General features: G+C 43.4%; 2 protein-coding genes across 4 annotated transcripts in view; one reads left to right on the forward strand and one right to left on the reverse strand.

Annotated features, from left to right (window-relative positions):
- The window catches only part of LOC135513808 (potassium channel subfamily T member 1-like), a 176,699-nt gene extending 170,393 nt beyond the window's left edge, over nucleotides 1-6,306 (forward strand). Inside the window, exons 32-33 of the mRNA XM_064936749.1 lie at nucleotides 3,344-3,428; nucleotides 3,656-6,306. Of these exons, the coding sequence (XP_064792821.1) occupies nucleotides 3,344-3,428; nucleotides 3,656-3,785 (215 nt within the window). The 3' untranslated portion in view covers nucleotides 3,786-6,306. The remainder of the gene's footprint in view (nucleotides 1-3,343; nucleotides 3,429-3,655) is intronic.
- A 6,568-nt stretch (nucleotides 6,307-12,874) lies between these two features.
- The window catches only part of LOC135513809 (calmodulin-regulated spectrin-associated protein 1-B-like), a 30,199-nt gene continuing 26,110 nt past the window's right edge, over nucleotides 12,875-16,963 (reverse strand). For all 3 annotated transcript variants that reach the window (XM_064936753.1, XM_064936751.1, XM_064936750.1), the window contains 6 exons: nucleotides 16,757-16,893; nucleotides 16,166-16,416; nucleotides 15,791-15,893; nucleotides 15,572-15,687; nucleotides 15,306-15,424; nucleotides 12,875-15,113 (listed from right to left, as the gene is read on the reverse strand). In XM_064936753.1, coding sequence (XP_064792825.1) covers nucleotides 14,817-15,113; nucleotides 15,306-15,424; nucleotides 15,572-15,687; nucleotides 15,791-15,893; nucleotides 16,166-16,416; nucleotides 16,757-16,893 — 1,023 coding nt within the window. In that variant the 3' untranslated portion in view covers nucleotides 12,875-14,816. The remainder of the gene's footprint in view (nucleotides 15,114-15,305; nucleotides 15,425-15,571; nucleotides 15,688-15,790; nucleotides 15,894-16,165; nucleotides 16,417-16,756; nucleotides 16,894-16,963) is intronic.

Below are 16,963 nucleotides of genomic sequence, written 5' to 3' on the forward strand. Positions count from 1 at the left end.
AGATAAATGTGTATTGGTAGGCCTGTCTGGTCGTCATTTTCTCCTTTTCTCATTTTCTCATTAAACAGTGTCGCAAAACTGCCATTTAGACTGCTGACTCGCGGCAAAAATGTCATTCAAGTTTGAAATTGAAATAAATGTTTGATGCAACTGTATACTAATCAGCTACCAATTGATTAGTTTTAAAATATACAACTGTCCTGTATAGCCTACCTGAACCTGACTGCATGACATGAGCCATCCTCACACTCTCTCCCAGCTTGGATAGAAAGTTGCTGTGAATAAAACCAGTCTATTAATGCTAAATAATACAGTCAGTCCACCCTCAAAACACTAACTCACTAGAGATCGCTTCATTATGCAGTGTAGGCTAATATCTATAGCTGTGTACAGTACTTGTCTGCTATTTACTATAAAGTTGTAATACAAATGACACATCATCTAGCCTAACAATGAGGGAAGAATTTGTCGGCTGGAGGGTAAATTTAGCCACTGTTAATGTTTTTCGTATGTCTAAAAGCCTAAACAAATGGGCTGCAATATTCAAGGTAAATTAAATTAATTCCAGATTCCCCTGGTCTCCTGAAGTCCTTTTTTGCGTGAAAATGTTTTCACCACGGCCTGTAGGTCCAGATTGCGGGCCAGACTGTTTTCTATAGTGAGTACTGCCAACCCAGCCAGTCTTTCCTGAGACATTGTGCATTATATGTCCATTGCGCTGCACACAATTTTAACTTAGTCTTGAGTGATGCATGCCAATATATGCCAGATATAGGGGACTGTTGATATTGCAAGCACACAACTTGCTGGTTCACCGGTATGAACACTATCACAAACATATATTTATTTGTACCAACCCTCAAGAACTGTTGTCCTCTGCTAAAGTTGATCATCTGTTTGCATCTGCCAATTTATTGTCTGTCCAGTATCCAGACGAGCTGTTCCCAGAGCTTCCTATACAGTTCATCTCTTTCTGTAATGTTTGGAGTCTGGCAATAAAGGAGAATGAGAGGTACAAATAAAGATGTTGCAGAACTTCTTATTTGAAGCACCACTCCTTTCTGCCCAGTTTCCCTGATGTTGCTATGGCAATCAAGCTGTGTTTAACCATCCCTGTAACTGTCTCTTCTGCGGAAAGATTGTTTTCTAAACTAAAACTCATAAAGAACTACCTAAGAAGCATTAGGCTCTCGGTCTGATATGATCTCTTGAACGCCTGAGTTCGCTCCACTCATTACACTGTCACCGTTGTAGATTTGACAACGACATTTGTTCACCGATATCCCCTTAATTTTAATCAGTTCAATAATACATTTTTCAAGGCCTGAGGCACTTTGATCAGTCACATTCTTTAAGCCCAGGAAACAAATACTTAGCATCCAAGTACATATGGACTTTAAAAAGGTTTCTGAATTACTTTTTGAAGGGTTAATGTCAAAATAATTTCTAAATATATATATAAACCTCAATGACAGGCGCATGGCCCTCCAGAGTTCGTGGCCCCCTGTCTTGCGGGGGCTGTGGGGGTGTCTGGTTCGCCAGTGACTACAGTAGCCTGTGAGTGACAGAGTAAGAATGTGTTATTGAACAAGACTACAGTAGCCTGTGGGTTAACAGTGTTGGCCGTCTTAGAGTTACAGGGCATTTCAGAGCAGCCGTTAGGAGAGGAGACCAGAACAGGTTAGATGGAGACTCATGATCAAACATCACTACTGCATGACTTTGTGTGATGATGGCAGTGGTGGGTGGCAGACACACATACTTTCTTTCTCTCTGTCCTCTGCATTGTGTGGACTGAAGTGGGAGACATAGGCCTAGTTCACACTTAGGTTGAACAACTGATGTACGGTAGTCAAATATGTTGTAGGCTCCATCAGTTTTACCTGTGTTAACTAAGCCTTGTTGACTGGCGATGGATGAGGAGAGATGGCCAGACGGAGTACCAAGTTACTGCAGGACAGGAAAGTGTAGTTAGATACATGACAGGGCAGGACAGAGTGGAGCAGAAAGCATTATGCCTGTGTTGTTCAGAAGGCCAACAGTTCATAGCTATCCACACACCAAAACTACACTGGGAATTGTGTAGAAATATAACTGTGGTTGTTAACAGAGAATCCCATTTAGCATTTGATTAGCCTAAATACCAAATCATTTGTAATATTCAGCACATTTTAGTCCATCTGAATTACATTACAAGATGATCCTAGATGCTATATTTTGACCCCTTCCAATCCCACACTACTAATGTATTTTGCTTCACTCTTTGATTAGTTGAGCCTTACTTCGTTTGGTTGAACCTCACTTTGATTGGTTGAGCCTCACCTCGTTTGGTTGAATCTCATTTTGATTGGTTGAGCCTCACCTCATTTGGTTGAGCCTCACTTTGATTGTTTGAACCTCACCTCGTTTGGTTGAGCCTCACCTCGTTTGGTTGAGAATCACTTTGATTGGTTGAGCCTCACCTCATTTGGTTGAGCCTCACTTCGATTGGTTGAGCCTCACCTCGTTTGGTTGAGAATCACTTAGATTGGTTGAGCCTCACCTCGTTTGGTTGAGCCTCACTTCGATTGGTTGAGCCTGTCCTGCCGGATGCCAGAGCATGTCCTATTTGTGTTTGTGGGTCTGTCAACATTTCTATATGGGGGGCTGAGTGTCATTGGCATGGCAACCATGGTGACGTGTTGACGTGAGTGACCAGGCAGACGTCTAGAATGTGCAGAAGGTGAATCTATACAGTCGGACAGTGTCTGCATGTCTTTCTTAAACCGCGCATGGAGAGATACGCTTGCCTTGTGGCAGCATGGGCCTACCCTGTACCAGCCATGCCCTGTCAGTAACGGTTAGACCTTCTCTCTCTCCTGCCCACTCCGCCTGGCATTATAAGGGGCAAACACAGGTGGGTTTGGAGAAGCAGATGCACTTTACCCCCCAACCCCCAAGCTTGAGCCCCATTCTGTCCCAGGTACACAGCTTCTCACTCTTACACACAAACAGGTAAAACACACACAGCTCTGACCTTAGATCAATGACTAGGGGCAACTTGATCCTACTTCAAGACAAGCACAGGACGTCAGGGGATGCTATATCAAGGGGTACACAGTTACACACCATTGATTATATTTTAATAGACATTAAGAAAATGAACACAGAACTCGTAGCAAACAAGATGTATACTGTAGACTTGCTTTATATGCATATTAATTTTTATACCAGTCTACACCCTTACTGAAGATCAAGGAGTCTGGGAATCCTATAGTTTCAGTTGCTAAACAGAGCATTATTGGGCTGATGTTGACTAGTAAAACCAGACCATCTGTGAAGACCTGCCCCTGTTCTGTTGCAGATGAGATGAACGACCACCAGAACACTCTGTCCTACGTTCTCATTAACCCCCCTCCAGACACCATGCTGGAGCTCAATGACATTGTGTAAGTACCGACAAGAGAGGTGGGATCAGTGGCCTCTTCTTGTCTTTTCAGTATGTACTATACTGTACCAAGCTGTGTCGACTGTACACAACCTTGGGTATGGTATACAATATTGTTCCCGATTGGGCACAGCAGTCTATTTTGGACAGTACAGTTCTCTAGTAGTGTGTTCTATAAAAATGTGGATGTGACCCAATAGAGTTGGTTTTGCCCTCGTCTCTCTCCAGGTACATTATCCGGTCTGACCCTCTGGCGGGCCCTAACGTGCCGGAGGATCCAGCCCAAGGGCAGAGCAGCGGTGGCGGCCGGATGAGGCAAGACTTTGGCACTGAGACCAGGGACGAGACCCACCTCTGAAACTCCCTCACCTCACCCCGATTGCCAACCCCCCGGCACAATATATATATATATATACACACACACACACACACACACACACACACACACACACACACACACACACACACACACACACACACACACACACACACACACACACACACACACACACACACACACACACACACACACACACACACACACACACACACACACACACACAGAGCTGCTATGGAAGGATGCATAAAGACTGCCTCATCATTAATTAACTACTTCACCTCTTGGAGAGCATCAGCAAGACGCAGCCCTCTTGGAGAGCCTCAGACAGGCCCTCTTGGAGAGCCTCAGACAGGCCCTCTTGGAGAGCATCAGACAGGCCCTCTTTGCAACAGAAAAAACAGAAAGAGTGCACTAGTCACTGGAGGGAGAGAGAGACGGACCGGAAGCACGCCCCCTTCCGGACAAGTAAGCAACCAGAAGAGACGATGATGTCAGAGGTCCTGTGATGCTCTTAATATTTAGAGGTTAGTTTGATTTAGCTCGTTCACACGCTTGGTGGATGGAGCTCGCACTTTAGGACCAATGGAAAGGTGTCACAAGAGCAAACTCTGCCTGTATGGTATGCTGGTGAGCTCGAACAAGCACACCTGGTGTGTCTGGGGGGACTGTGTAGTTATCAGTTACGATAGCAAGTCATGTACAGAGTTTGGTACAGAAATGGTTATTCCTTATCACAATGTTAATGCAGTATTCTTACAAATCAATCATGATAGTACATAAGCACTTTTTAAATTACATTGATTTTCGTTTTTTAATTTCCTATTTTCAATGTAGAAAACATTGTATCTTATATAGGGACCCTTTTACTGCTCATGCTGGATGTTTCCCCATTTTTTTTATAACATGACATTTCTTATTAAAAGTCTAGAATAGTAAAGGAATTGAAGAACCTATATAAATTCTTCCATGCCACTACAATATGTCGCTCTATTTGTGCCATATGGTATCTGAATATTTATTTTATATCTGTCAGTGTTCTACTTAAGCTAATGTACAATCGTTCCTTATTTCTGACAGGATTTTATGAATTATTGTACATTACAGTACAATGATCCTGATTTTCAAAGCGGTTTACCGTGGAAAACCTATGTTGTTTTGCACAATAAGAGACAGGCACAGTAAAAGTGAACGTTCACTACAAAATGAAAGTTTGTTATATGTTTTCAGATGTCAAAAGTAATCTAATGTAAAGATGAGTTGGAGTTAACTATCACTTGAAGTCTGTTAGGATGGCCAGTACATGGGCTTGGATTGGAGTACAGTGTTGCAAGCTGGATTCCAATATGTCCTTTCACTTATACAGGAATCACTTGTACAGTAAATGTAGTATTGTGTGTGCTTTAGATATTGAATCATTATTTAAGGGTTAGGAGATGTATTTATGTTTTATTTTTTTCGATACTGTTGGACTAATATGTGTGGTTTACCATTGTAAATAGTCTAACACTTTTAATCTTCATTGTTTCGTTACAAAAAAAATCTGGGTCATTTTTACAGAAATGATAACAAGAAGGTCTTGAAATACTTTTGCACTAAGCTCTGTGGTCGTTAAGAGCATTATAGCATGACCCTTTAACCCGAAACTTAACTATACAATAAAACAGACTACAGTATTCACAGTCAGTCTCCATATATTCAGAGAGAGGTGTTGTTAACACAATATCAACTTAGTTAAGTTTGCAAAGTTTAAAGTTCATTGTCATTGTAAATTATACAATAAACTTTGTCCATTTAGATGGAATTTTTGGGGGTGAAGCCAGCATACAAATACACACAAAAAGAGTACACCATAATAAATGCATTTCCTGACTGCATGAATACGATTAGGTTGTTGAGAAAGTTTGTTATGATGGAGGAAAGGCAACTGATACTTTGATATCAGGACTGAAGTTGTTTAATATATATTTCTTGCTGTGTTTGAGATGTATAGTATTCCCACGTTGTCCATTGATTTACTGTAAGTGTAGATAGAATATGTTTGATTCTAGCCAGGCCCCCACAGAAAGGTTGTTTACAGATCTGGAGGACTAAAGAAGAGTACAGTTGATCACCATGGAAACAATGAGTGTGTACAATCCCATCAGTCACCGTAGAATTAGAATCCATAGAAAATCTGTTTGTGTTTTTTGAAGTTTATACTGTAGTTTAGAAAGGGGCATGCAAACACAAAAAGCATGTTTTTAAATAAAGCTTGCCAAACCAGATATGTTTTCCTATAGCTAGATTGCCGACCTGTGTGAAGTATCACACCTAGAAAATGAATCTGATGATACTATTCCCCGCTTCTTTTTTGTAAGCATATCATTTGATATCTTTATATGGAACCATGCATGTTCTCCAAAAACCTCTGTTCACTTTATCATGTTCTTAATTCGTTGTGAAAAGGTCCATTTTCTACTATTTCTTATTATGAAGTCTGTGTACTTCTCTACCATGATGTAAAATATGAAACAATAAATGCTACGTGCAGCAGGGAACATTGAAATGGATAAACACTCCTGTTGTTTGTTTGAATCACAGAGAAAAATGATCACTCAGAAACAGCATTGAGATAGCATTGCTGTTAATCATTATTAACAGGGTGTTGGGGTAACACATGTTCAGTATTGATTCACTCTAATGTTGACAATGTACACAGTTATGAAACATAAACCAATAGTAGTAAAAAAATAAGATCACACCAGTATCATATAAAAAAGACTACATAGTGCTTTAAAATTCTTAAAGCCACGGCCGGTCCTGTCCCGTCCTCTGTTTGCTGGTGTCGTTTACCACCTGTCTCTGGTTCATTGGCCCTGGTTCTGAACCTCCTCCTGCAGCAAGTCAGTAAAGGTGTATTCATTCTCTAGCAGCAGGTGGTCATCACTGGGAGAACCACCACCAGGTGGATCACCACTACACTCTCTTCTCTCCCTGCTGCGACTCTTTGGCACCCCCTTTGGGTTGGATTGGCCTCTACTCTGTCTGGGAATTCTGTCTGAAGAAAACTGTGGGGTTTCTTGAGGTTTGTTCTCCAATTCTTCAGGGTTTTCTGGAGCAGGAAGAATCCGTGTCTGGGTAAGGACCTCACTGGATGTGAGTAGCATTGACCAAGCTTGACAAGGACGCACTTGACTCAATTGAGGGTTCAGCATTGTCCAGTTGGACTACATCATGATCTGGAGAGATTGTTTCAGAGTCTACTCTTGAACTCCTCACCAGTCTCACCTCTGTCCTCTTCTGGGTGTGAATATTCCAGAACAATGGGTGATGGTGAAGATTCTAGAACACTGACAGTAGTGTTGCCCCCCCCCCCCAGAGAAACATCAACTGAGATAGTGTCCATTTCACATTCGACCTCTTGGTCAGGATCAGGTGATTGGTTGTCTGCTTTGACTTCGATCTCTTGGTCAGGGTCGGGGTCGTCCGATTGGTTTTCTGCTTCACCTTCAACCTCTTGGACAGGGTCACGATCAGCTGAGAGATTCCCTGTTTCATTTTCATCCATCGATTGGTTCTCTCTTTCATCTTTGACCTCTTGGACTGGGTCGGGGTCAGTGAAGAGACTCAGCCCCCTCTGTGTGGCATTGTGGACCTGCCACTGAACCAAGATCGGGGAGACCCTCACTATGCCTTTGTTGTGGTCAGGGTTAGGTTTGGCAGAGTCAGGGGCAATAGTCAGATAAGGTATGATCTCTGTATCCTCAGAAGCCTGGGTTGTATTTCTGCTGCCATTTTGTAGATTATAAATCCTTTCATCATCACTTTCATGTTCCTGACTCGCTTTATCAGTAAGATCATCTTTTCCTGTCAGGTTTCTAATTCCCACCTGGACTCATTACATCCTGGCTCTTTGCTGCTCTACCTCTGACGTCTTCATATATTCATACAGGTTTTCTCCATCAGTCTCCACCCTGTGTAGTTCATAATTAGTCTCCACCTTGTGTAGTTCATATAATCAGTCTCCAACCTTTGTAGTTCCTAATCAGTCTCCACCCTGTGTAGTTCCTAATCAGTCTCCACCCTTTGTAGTTCCTAATCAGTCTCCACCCTGTGTAGTTCCTAATCAGTCTCCACCCTTTGTAGTTCCTAATCAGTCTCCACCCTGTGTAGTTCCTAATCAGTCTCCACCCTGTGTAGTTCCTAATCAGCCTCCACCCTTTGTAGTTCCTAATCAGTCTCCACCCTTTGTAGTTCCTAATCAGTCTCCACCCTTTGTAGTTCCTAATCAGTCTCCACCCTGTGTAGTTCCTAATCAGTCTCCACCCTGTGTAGTTCCTAATCAGTCTCCACCCTTTGTAGTTCCTAATCAGTCTCCACCCTTTGTAGTTCCTAATCAGTCTCCACCCTGTGTAGTTCCTAATCAGTCTCCACCCTTTGTAGTTCCTAATCAGTCTCCACCCTATGTAGTTCCTAATCAGTCTCCAACCTATGTAGTTCCTAATCAGTCTCCACCCTATGTAGTTCCTAATCAGTCTCCACCCTATGTAGTTCCTAATCAGTCTCCACCCTTTGTAGTTCCTAATCAGTCTCCACCCTGTGTAGTTCCTAATCAGTCTCCAACCTATGTAGTTCCTAATCAGTCTCCACCCTATGTAGTTCCTAATCAGTCTCCACCCTATGTAGTTCCTAATCAGTCTCCACCCTTTGTAGTTCCTAATCAGTCTCCACCCTGTGTAGTTCATAATCAGTCTCCACCCTGTGTAGTTCCTAATCAGTCTCCACCCTTTGTAGTTCCTAATCAGTCTCCACCATGTCTAGTTCCTAATCAGTCTCCGCCTTGTGTAGTTCTCCATCAGTCTCCACCCTGTGTAGTTCTCTATCAGTCTCCACCCTGTGTAGTTCTACACCCTGTGTAGTTCTCCACCATTATCCATCCTGTGTAATTCTCCATCCTCTGTAGTTCCCCATCAGTCTCCACCCTGTGTAGTTCTCTATCAGTCTCCACCATGTGTAGTTCTCCACCCTGTGTAATTCTCCACCAGTATCCATCCTGTGTAGTTCTCCATCCTGTGTAGTTCCCCATCAGACTCCACCCTGTGTAATTCTCGATCAGTCTCCACCCTGTGTAGTTCTCCACCCTGTGTAATTCTCCACCAGAATCCATCCTGTGTAGTTCTCTATCCTGTGTAGTTCTCTATCAGTCTCCACCAGTCTCCACCCTGTGTAGTTCTCCACCAGTCTCCACCCTGTGTAGTTCTCCACCAGTCTCCACCCTGTGTAGTTCTCCATCAGCCTCCACCCTGTGTAGTTCTCCACCCTGTGTAGTTCTTTATTGGTCTCCACCCTGTGCAAATATATATGTAAAAATAAATAAAACTTATTTATATATGTATTCAGACCCTTTGCTATGAGACTCAAAATTGAGCTGTTTCCATTGATCATCCTTGAGATGTGTCTACAACTTCATTGGAGTCCAATTCAATTGATTGGACATGACTTGGAAAGGCACACACATGTCTATATAAGGTCCCACAGTTGACAGTGCATGTCAGAGCAAAAGCTAAGCTGTGAGGTCGAAGGAATTGTCCATAGGGCTCAGAGACAGGATTGTGTCATGGAAAAGATCTGGGGAAGGGCACCAAAAAATGTATTCAGCATCGATGGTCCCCAAGAACACAGTGGCCTCCATCATTCTTAAATGGAAGAAGTTTGGAACAACCAAGACTCTTCCTACAGCTGGCCGCCTGGCCAAACTAAGCAATCTGGGGAGAAGGGCCTTGGTCAGGCAGGTGACCAAGAACCCAGCTCTGACAGAGCTCCAGAGTTCCTCTGTGGAGATGGGACAACCATCTCTGCAGCACTCCACTAATCAGGCCTTTATGGTAGAGTGGCCAGACAGAAGCCACTCCTCAGTAAAAGGCACATAACAGCCCGCTTGAAGTTTGCCAAAAAGGCGCCTAAAGGACTCAGACCATGAGAAACAAGATTCTCTGGTCTGATGAAATCAAGGTTGAACTATTTGGCCTGAATGCCAAGTGTCACATCTGGAGGAAACTTTGCACGATCCCTATGGTGAAGCATGGTGGTGGCAGAATCATGCTGTGGGGATGTTTTTCAGCGGAAGGGACTGGGAGACTAGTCGGGATCGAGGCAAAGATGAACGAAGCAAAGTACAGAGAGATCCTTGATGAAAACCTGCTCCTGAGCATTCAGGACCTCAGACTGGGGTGAAGGTTCACCTTCCCACAGGACAAGAACCCTAAGCACACAGCCAAGACAACGCAGGAGTGGCTTTGGGACAAGTCTCTGAATGTCCCTGAGTGGCCCAGCCAGAACCCGGACTTGAATCCGATCGACCATCTCTGGAGAGACCTGAAAAGAACTGTGCAGCGGCGCTCCCCATCCAACTGGACAGAGCTTGAGAGGATCTGCAGAGAAGAATGGGAGGATTGTGTGTAGATTGATCAAAAATAATTCATTTTATCAATTTTACAATAAGGCTGTAACCTAGTAAAATGAGGAAAAAGTCAAATGTGTGAATACAGATTTTTAGAAATGTATTATGAATAAAAAACTGATCACATTTACATAAGTATTCAGACCCGTTACTCTGTACTTTGTTCAAGCACCTTTGGCAGCGATTACAGCCTCGAGTCTTCTTGAGTATGGCACTTCAAGCTTGGCACACCTGTTTTTAGGGAGTTTGGAGTTTCTCCAAGGCCCTTCTCCACCGATTGCTCAGTTTGGCCGGGGTGTCAGCTCTAGGAAGAGTCTTCGTAGTTCCAATGACCTCATTGCTTGGTTTTTGCTCGGACATGCACTGTCAACTATGAGAGCTTATATAGACAGGTGTGTGCCTTTCCAAATCATGTCCAAACAATTGTATTTACCACAGGTGGAAACCAATCAAGTTGGAGAAACATCTCAAGGATGATCAATGGAAACAGGATGCACCTGAGCTAAATTTCGAGTCTCATCGCAAAGGGTCTGAATACTTATGTAAATAGAAATAGGTAGAATACTCACTATTCACGATGATCTACCTCAGAATGTAGCCTTGCATGACAGACTCCTATGTCCTACTAGAACATGTAGTATTTACACAGAACTGAGGAGTAATTCTACCACAGATGTGGACAGAAAGCTGAGTGTTTGACAGTATGTTCTGTTCTGTGAATACATGACACTCAGAGAGCCACTTCAAGAGAATGAACTGCCCATTGCCATGGTAGGTGTATGCATGACTGCAACAGTTTACCATGGTTATGAGTGCTGCATGCCATTGAGGCATGGCCGGGAGATCACCATTGTTCCAGTTGAGTGGTGGAGGGAGAGACAGTTCACACTAGGGAGGCCTGGAGGATAGCAGCACATCCACCAACTCCCTTATAGTGACGTGATCTGGGTTGAAATGAATTATATTCAGTCTTTTTGGCCCAGCCCCGGTGGAACAAGTTTGGACCACCTAAATGATTTAAGTGAAGCGTGCCTTCAATAATCCCTAGGTAACTGGTGTGGGGTGAAAACAAGGCATGCAAAACTATACTGTGAATATGCAAGTGTCTCTGACAAGAACATACACATGTACAGTACCAGTCAAAAGTTTGGACACATCTACTCAATTCAAGGGTTTTTCTTTAGAATATTAGTGAAGACATCAAAAATATGAAATAACAAATATGGAAACATGTAGTAACCAAAGACATGTTAAATATATTTTATATTCTTCAAAGTAGCCACACTTTGCACACTCTTGGCATTCTCTCAACCAGCTTCATGAGGAATTATTTTCCAACAGTCTTGAAGAATTCCCCACATATGGTGAGCACTTGCTGGCTGCTTTTCCTTCCCTCTGTGGTCCAACTAATCCCAAACCATCTCAATTGGGTTGAGGTCAGGTGATTGCGGAGGCCAGGTCATCTAATGCAGCACTCTCCGTCTTGGTCAAATAGCCCTTACACAACCTGGTGGTGCGTTTTGGGTCATTGTCCTGTTGAAAAACAAATGATAGTCCTAACCAGATGGGATGGCGTATCGCTGCGGAATGCTGGTGAAGTGTGCCTTGAATTCTAAAGAAATCAATGAGTGTTACCAGCAAAGCACCCCCACGCTTCACAGTGAGAACCACAAATGCGGAGATCATCCACTCACCTACTCTGTGTCTCAGAAAGACATGGCAGTTGGAACCAAAAATCTCAGATTTGGACTCAGACCAAAGGACAGATTTCCCCCGGTCTAATGTCCATTGCTCATGTTTTTTGGGCAAAGCAAGTCTTCTTATTGGTGTCCTTTAGTGGTTTCTTTGCAGCAAATCGAGCATGAAGGCCTGATTCACCCAGTCTCCTCTGAACAGTTGATGTTGAGGTCTTTTTTTTATTAATTTTTTTAATGGGCAAGTCAAATTCTTGTTACTTGAACTCTAAAGCATTTATTTGGGCTGCAATCTAAGGTGCAGTTAACTCTAATGAACTCATCCTCTACAGCAGAGGTAAAGCTATGCTGGGTCTTCCTTTCCTGTGGCAGTCCTCACGAGAGCCTGTAAGTAAGCATTTCACTGTGTTCGGCGCACGTGACAAATAAACTTTGATTTGAGACTCATCATAGCACTTTTTTAATTAAAACATTTTAAATTGAAGAAACTTTCAAAGTTCTTGAAATTTTACGCATTGACTAACCTTCATGCCTTGGTCTTTTTCCAAATAGGGCCATCTTCTGTATAACACCCCTACCTTGTCACCACTCAACTGATTGTCTCAAACGCATTAAGGAAAGAAATTCCACAAATTAACAAGGCACGCTGGTTAACTGAAATGCATTCCAGGTGACTACCTCATGAAGCTGGTTGAGAGAATGCAAAGTGTGTGCAAAGCTGTCATCAAGACAAAAGGGTGGCTACTTTGGATATTCTCAAATATATTTTGATTTGTTTAACACTTTTTGCTTCCATGCATTATTTCATATTTTTGATGTAGAAACAATGTACAAAATAGTAAAAATAAAGAAAACCCCTGGAATGAGTAGAGGTGTTCAAACGTTTGACTGGTGCGGAACTAACAAACTGTTGGTGATGTAGGCTGAAAAGTGTACAGAAAGTAAAATGTGAAATGACAAATGAGAACAAATGATTGAAATGTGTTTTAATAACTTTAAAAATGTATTCAGTTTCAGTGCTTCCATTTAAAAATAAATAGATGGTATGATCTCAAAGAAATAGTCAAATGAACAGGGATGGGAAGTACACACAAAGTGATTAATGACAATATAATATTTTAGTAGACAAAAACACTAACATACAAAATATCTATAAAAAAATAAATCAAATGCAGAAAATTCTAATCAAGTACTCTATATATTTTTGGAGACGGCAGTATTAGTGAAGGAAGGATGTTATTTTAAGTGACTGGTCACCCATTCTTAAATCTTAGTGTTTGGTTTTAGTTCAGGAAAGGTTTCTCAGTTTGGAGTTCAGTTATGAAAAATATACCATCTTCCTTCTGCAATACATTTTGAATGCCCTTTTAAAGTTGAATTCCACTTTCTGTAATCAGTGAGTAAAGTGCACGTGCAACACTTAGTTGTTCTTGAGGCCAACATACGGTATCTAATAATAAGCACTTGGACAGAGAAAAATAAAATGGTGGCAGTGTTTGTTGACACCTTTCAGGAATGTTCTTTAATGTCGGTCGGTGAAATAACTAGACCACAGTCCCACAGAGTGACCCATTATGAATATATTAAATACTGTCATTCAAACCGGTTATAGCAGAACACACACACTCTTCAGAACAAGAGCATGCAGCTCTCTGGGGGAGGGGAGAAAAGTTGGCTTAGCAGGGTTGGGGTCAATTTCGTCAATTCAGGAAGTAAACAAAAATACGTTTAATTTTACTTCCTGAGCTGATTGAATTGAAATGGAATGACCCCACCCATGGTGGGTAGCCGATCACTCATGTGGTAGAAGGGAGGTGGTACATTGCATGATAAAAGCCTTTGAAAACGTGATGAGTGGAGTGCACCTTTATACAGGAAGTAGTGCCTAGTGGAGAGAAATGACTAGCTCTAGCTAGCTAACGTACGCCATACCGATTCATGTAATGTTATGATAACACATTAGCGCCGATTACTGTATAACCAACCAGTTTTCCATTAAAAAAATAACAAAAACGTACAAAATAAGCATGACGACAATTTGGAAGAGTACCAAAGCCCATTGTTCCCCGCACGTCTTTACCCCTCGTTTAAAGGCCTAAAGGAGACTAGATGAGTAGTTTAAAAACAATCGCCACCATTCTACATCTCAGATAGACAGTGCTACGACGGGTTGCACTGCGCAAGTTTAGAAAAGTTTGAGTAAATAGACAGTTGATAGTAGCAGTATGATGCTTGTAGAAGGCCAGTGGATGGTCTGGGAGCCCAGTAACAAACAGGAGACAGTTCAGAGCAGCACATTGGACAGAGAGAAAAGGAGAGGCAAAGTTGGCAATGCTTGTCTGGTAGCTAGTTATACTGGAGATTGATTTGTTGCAGAATACTGGTCCTAGAAGTCCTAAAAGAACGTAAGCTGGTCATCTCAGGTCAGATTTTGAAGTGGAGAGATTGAGAACCACCTACCGCCTCAACAAGAGAGAGAGGAGGATGGGGGGTTTGAATGGGTCAGTGTGTGAGAACCACCCACCCACTCAAATGGACTCAAACAAGAGAGGGAAGCCATAGCGTATTTTGCTGCAGCGGAGCTCAACCATTTCAGTGACAAAACAATAAATACTTCAAGTAAAAAGACATCCACCACATGACAAAATGACACGTTTCTCTTAGTCAGAACCGAATTAATCCATCAACGAACAACCTGAACAGAACACATGGAGATCCCGATGAATGTCGCTGGCAGGCCACCAGTACATGTATCCATTGATACATGCCCCCACAGTGTGAACTGAAGGAGCCACGTGTCTGGCCATCCTTGATAGAGGGGGAGTTTCATTGGCTGTGGACATCAATGCAGTCTATCCAGCAGAGCATGGACCCGAGGAGGGGTTCCCCAGGGTGAGTTCCAGGGGCCTCCCCAGATTATTTCCCGATCTTCTTTGGCACAGTGGTTCTTTTGGCCTGCCACAGGTGGTTGTGGATGGTGATGGCGTCTATGCTAACCGACACTGTCTTAGCGGGGATGACAGTGAACTGCTTGCGGTCCGAGCTGTACTTGTAAAGCTTGTCGATCATCTTCTTGCTAATGCTCTTGGGGCCCGTGCCGGTCAGCTTGAGGATCTCCTCCGTGTCTGGGAAGTAGGAGTAGACCCCCCGGAACTGGCAGCCCCCATCCCTGAACAGGATCATCAGGTGGTGTGCATCTACTCTCTCCAGCTCCTGGGATCAGACAGAGGAGGAGTCAGATAGAGGAGGGGGGGTGTTACCACTGGTTCTGGAGTGCTTGGTAATTGCATTTAACAGTACAACTTGTGGAATATACACCAGCTGGAATGAGATTTTAACCAATCAGCATTCAGGATTAGAACCACCTGTTTTATGATAGTATTTAACAGTAAGATGATAATTCACCTCTAGAAGGGCGTTCTTCTGGGGTTCGTTGACTTTGCCAGCGAGGCAGCAATGGGAGATGGCATTGAAGATGATTGGCTTGTTGGACTTGGAACTGGGCTCCCTGAACAGCTTGGGACCTGAGGACAGTGGAAAGACAGGTCTTAACGTTGGATGTTAACATACACGGAGACACGAGGAGAAAGTGAGCAGCGCAATGGTTTAATGGGAACATTATAGGGGTCGTGTAATAGCTTGATATGCTAAAGGTGGTGACTTGTACTGACCAGTGTATTCTGCCATGGAGGTGATGGAAGACGCAGTGGACCCGTTGTCCCAGTCTCTGTCAGTGTTCCGACTGGCGTTCCGACTCAGGCCTGGGAACGACTCCACAGACTCACCCCTGGCAACGGACAGCAGAGAAAACAAGAGGCTTTAAAATGTCACACAGAGAAAACACAAATAAAAAAGAAACTCACAACCACCTGCACATTTGGGTTACTTACCGTTGGGAGCCTGGCACTCCAGAGTTGACGCTGTCTGCCTCGGCGGTGGCAGCGGAGGCCAGGGAGAGACTGGAGCCTGACTGGACACTGCTCAGGTTGTCAGCTACAGAGAACCAAAACAGACGCTGTCTTAGTGTAGCTAACCTCTTCTCATTACGCTACTATCGTCACACACAGAAATGCATGACCGCAATATGTGCAATATTGTCTCAATGATAATTGAGATGAATAAAATGTGGCCTAGATGAAGGAGAATCAGTGTCAGCAGGGTTTTTCCTCCAGCCCAGCTGGATCAGATCTGTCAGTTCAGCAGTGGAGTAAAGGTCCCTCTGGGACAACAGTTAGAAACCCCTGGACTAGAAAGGTGTTTCTTACGTGTGGAAGAAGAGCCCTTGGAGGAGAAGGTGTCGCTAGAGATCTCCTCTCTGCTGAACGCAGACTTGGGTCTGTGAGTCTGGTGACTGAGTTTCTTGGGCTTGGTCTTGGCAGTCTTCGGTTTGGCGGGGCTGCCCAGGCCCTGTTCCTCCATCAGCTCCTGCTGCTTCCTCCTCAAGTACTGCTCCTTGATGAGCTCCCTACGGGCCTTCTCCTCCTCCTTCCTCATCCGGTCCTCCTCCGCCTTCCGCCTGGGGGGAAGACAGACCATAGGCTCAACAACTGCAGCATTTGAATAGACGGAGTCACAATGTATTTAAAATGCATCTCAAGTGTCAACACACTTTAGAAGGTCCTGTGTTAGAATATTCTCTAACGCAGGGCAGAAGAGGAATGCCGTTGCTCTTGTCTGTGTTTTCAATGAGTCAATATTCAAGGTAAATAGAACAGACACACCAATGTTCCAAACGACTATTGTGGGAGGGTTGTGGTGGTGTTGCAGTAGTGCTTGGACATGGTCTTATCCTAGCTGAACAGTATGTATTGTCTAACAGACCGTTTTGATTTGGTGGTAGATGCAATGTTGGTTACCTGGCCTCTTCCCGTTTCTGTTCAGACTCAGCCTCCAGCTGCATTTTTCGTAGCCGGGTCTCCTCAGCCTTCTTCTGCTGCCTTATGAGAAAAGCTGCTCTCTTCTTAGCCAGTTCATCCTCTGCCTTCTGTTCATCCTGCAGCATAAAAAGTAACACTTGATCAATACTGGCATCAATTTTCTCAATTCATTTTAATACAACTCAA

This window comes from Oncorhynchus masou, chromosome 25 (assembly GCF_036934945.1).
Source record: "Oncorhynchus masou masou isolate Uvic2021 chromosome 25, UVic_Omas_1.1, whole genome shotgun sequence".
NCBI classification, from domain to species: Eukaryota; Metazoa; Chordata; class Actinopteri; order Salmoniformes; family Salmonidae; genus Oncorhynchus; species Oncorhynchus masou.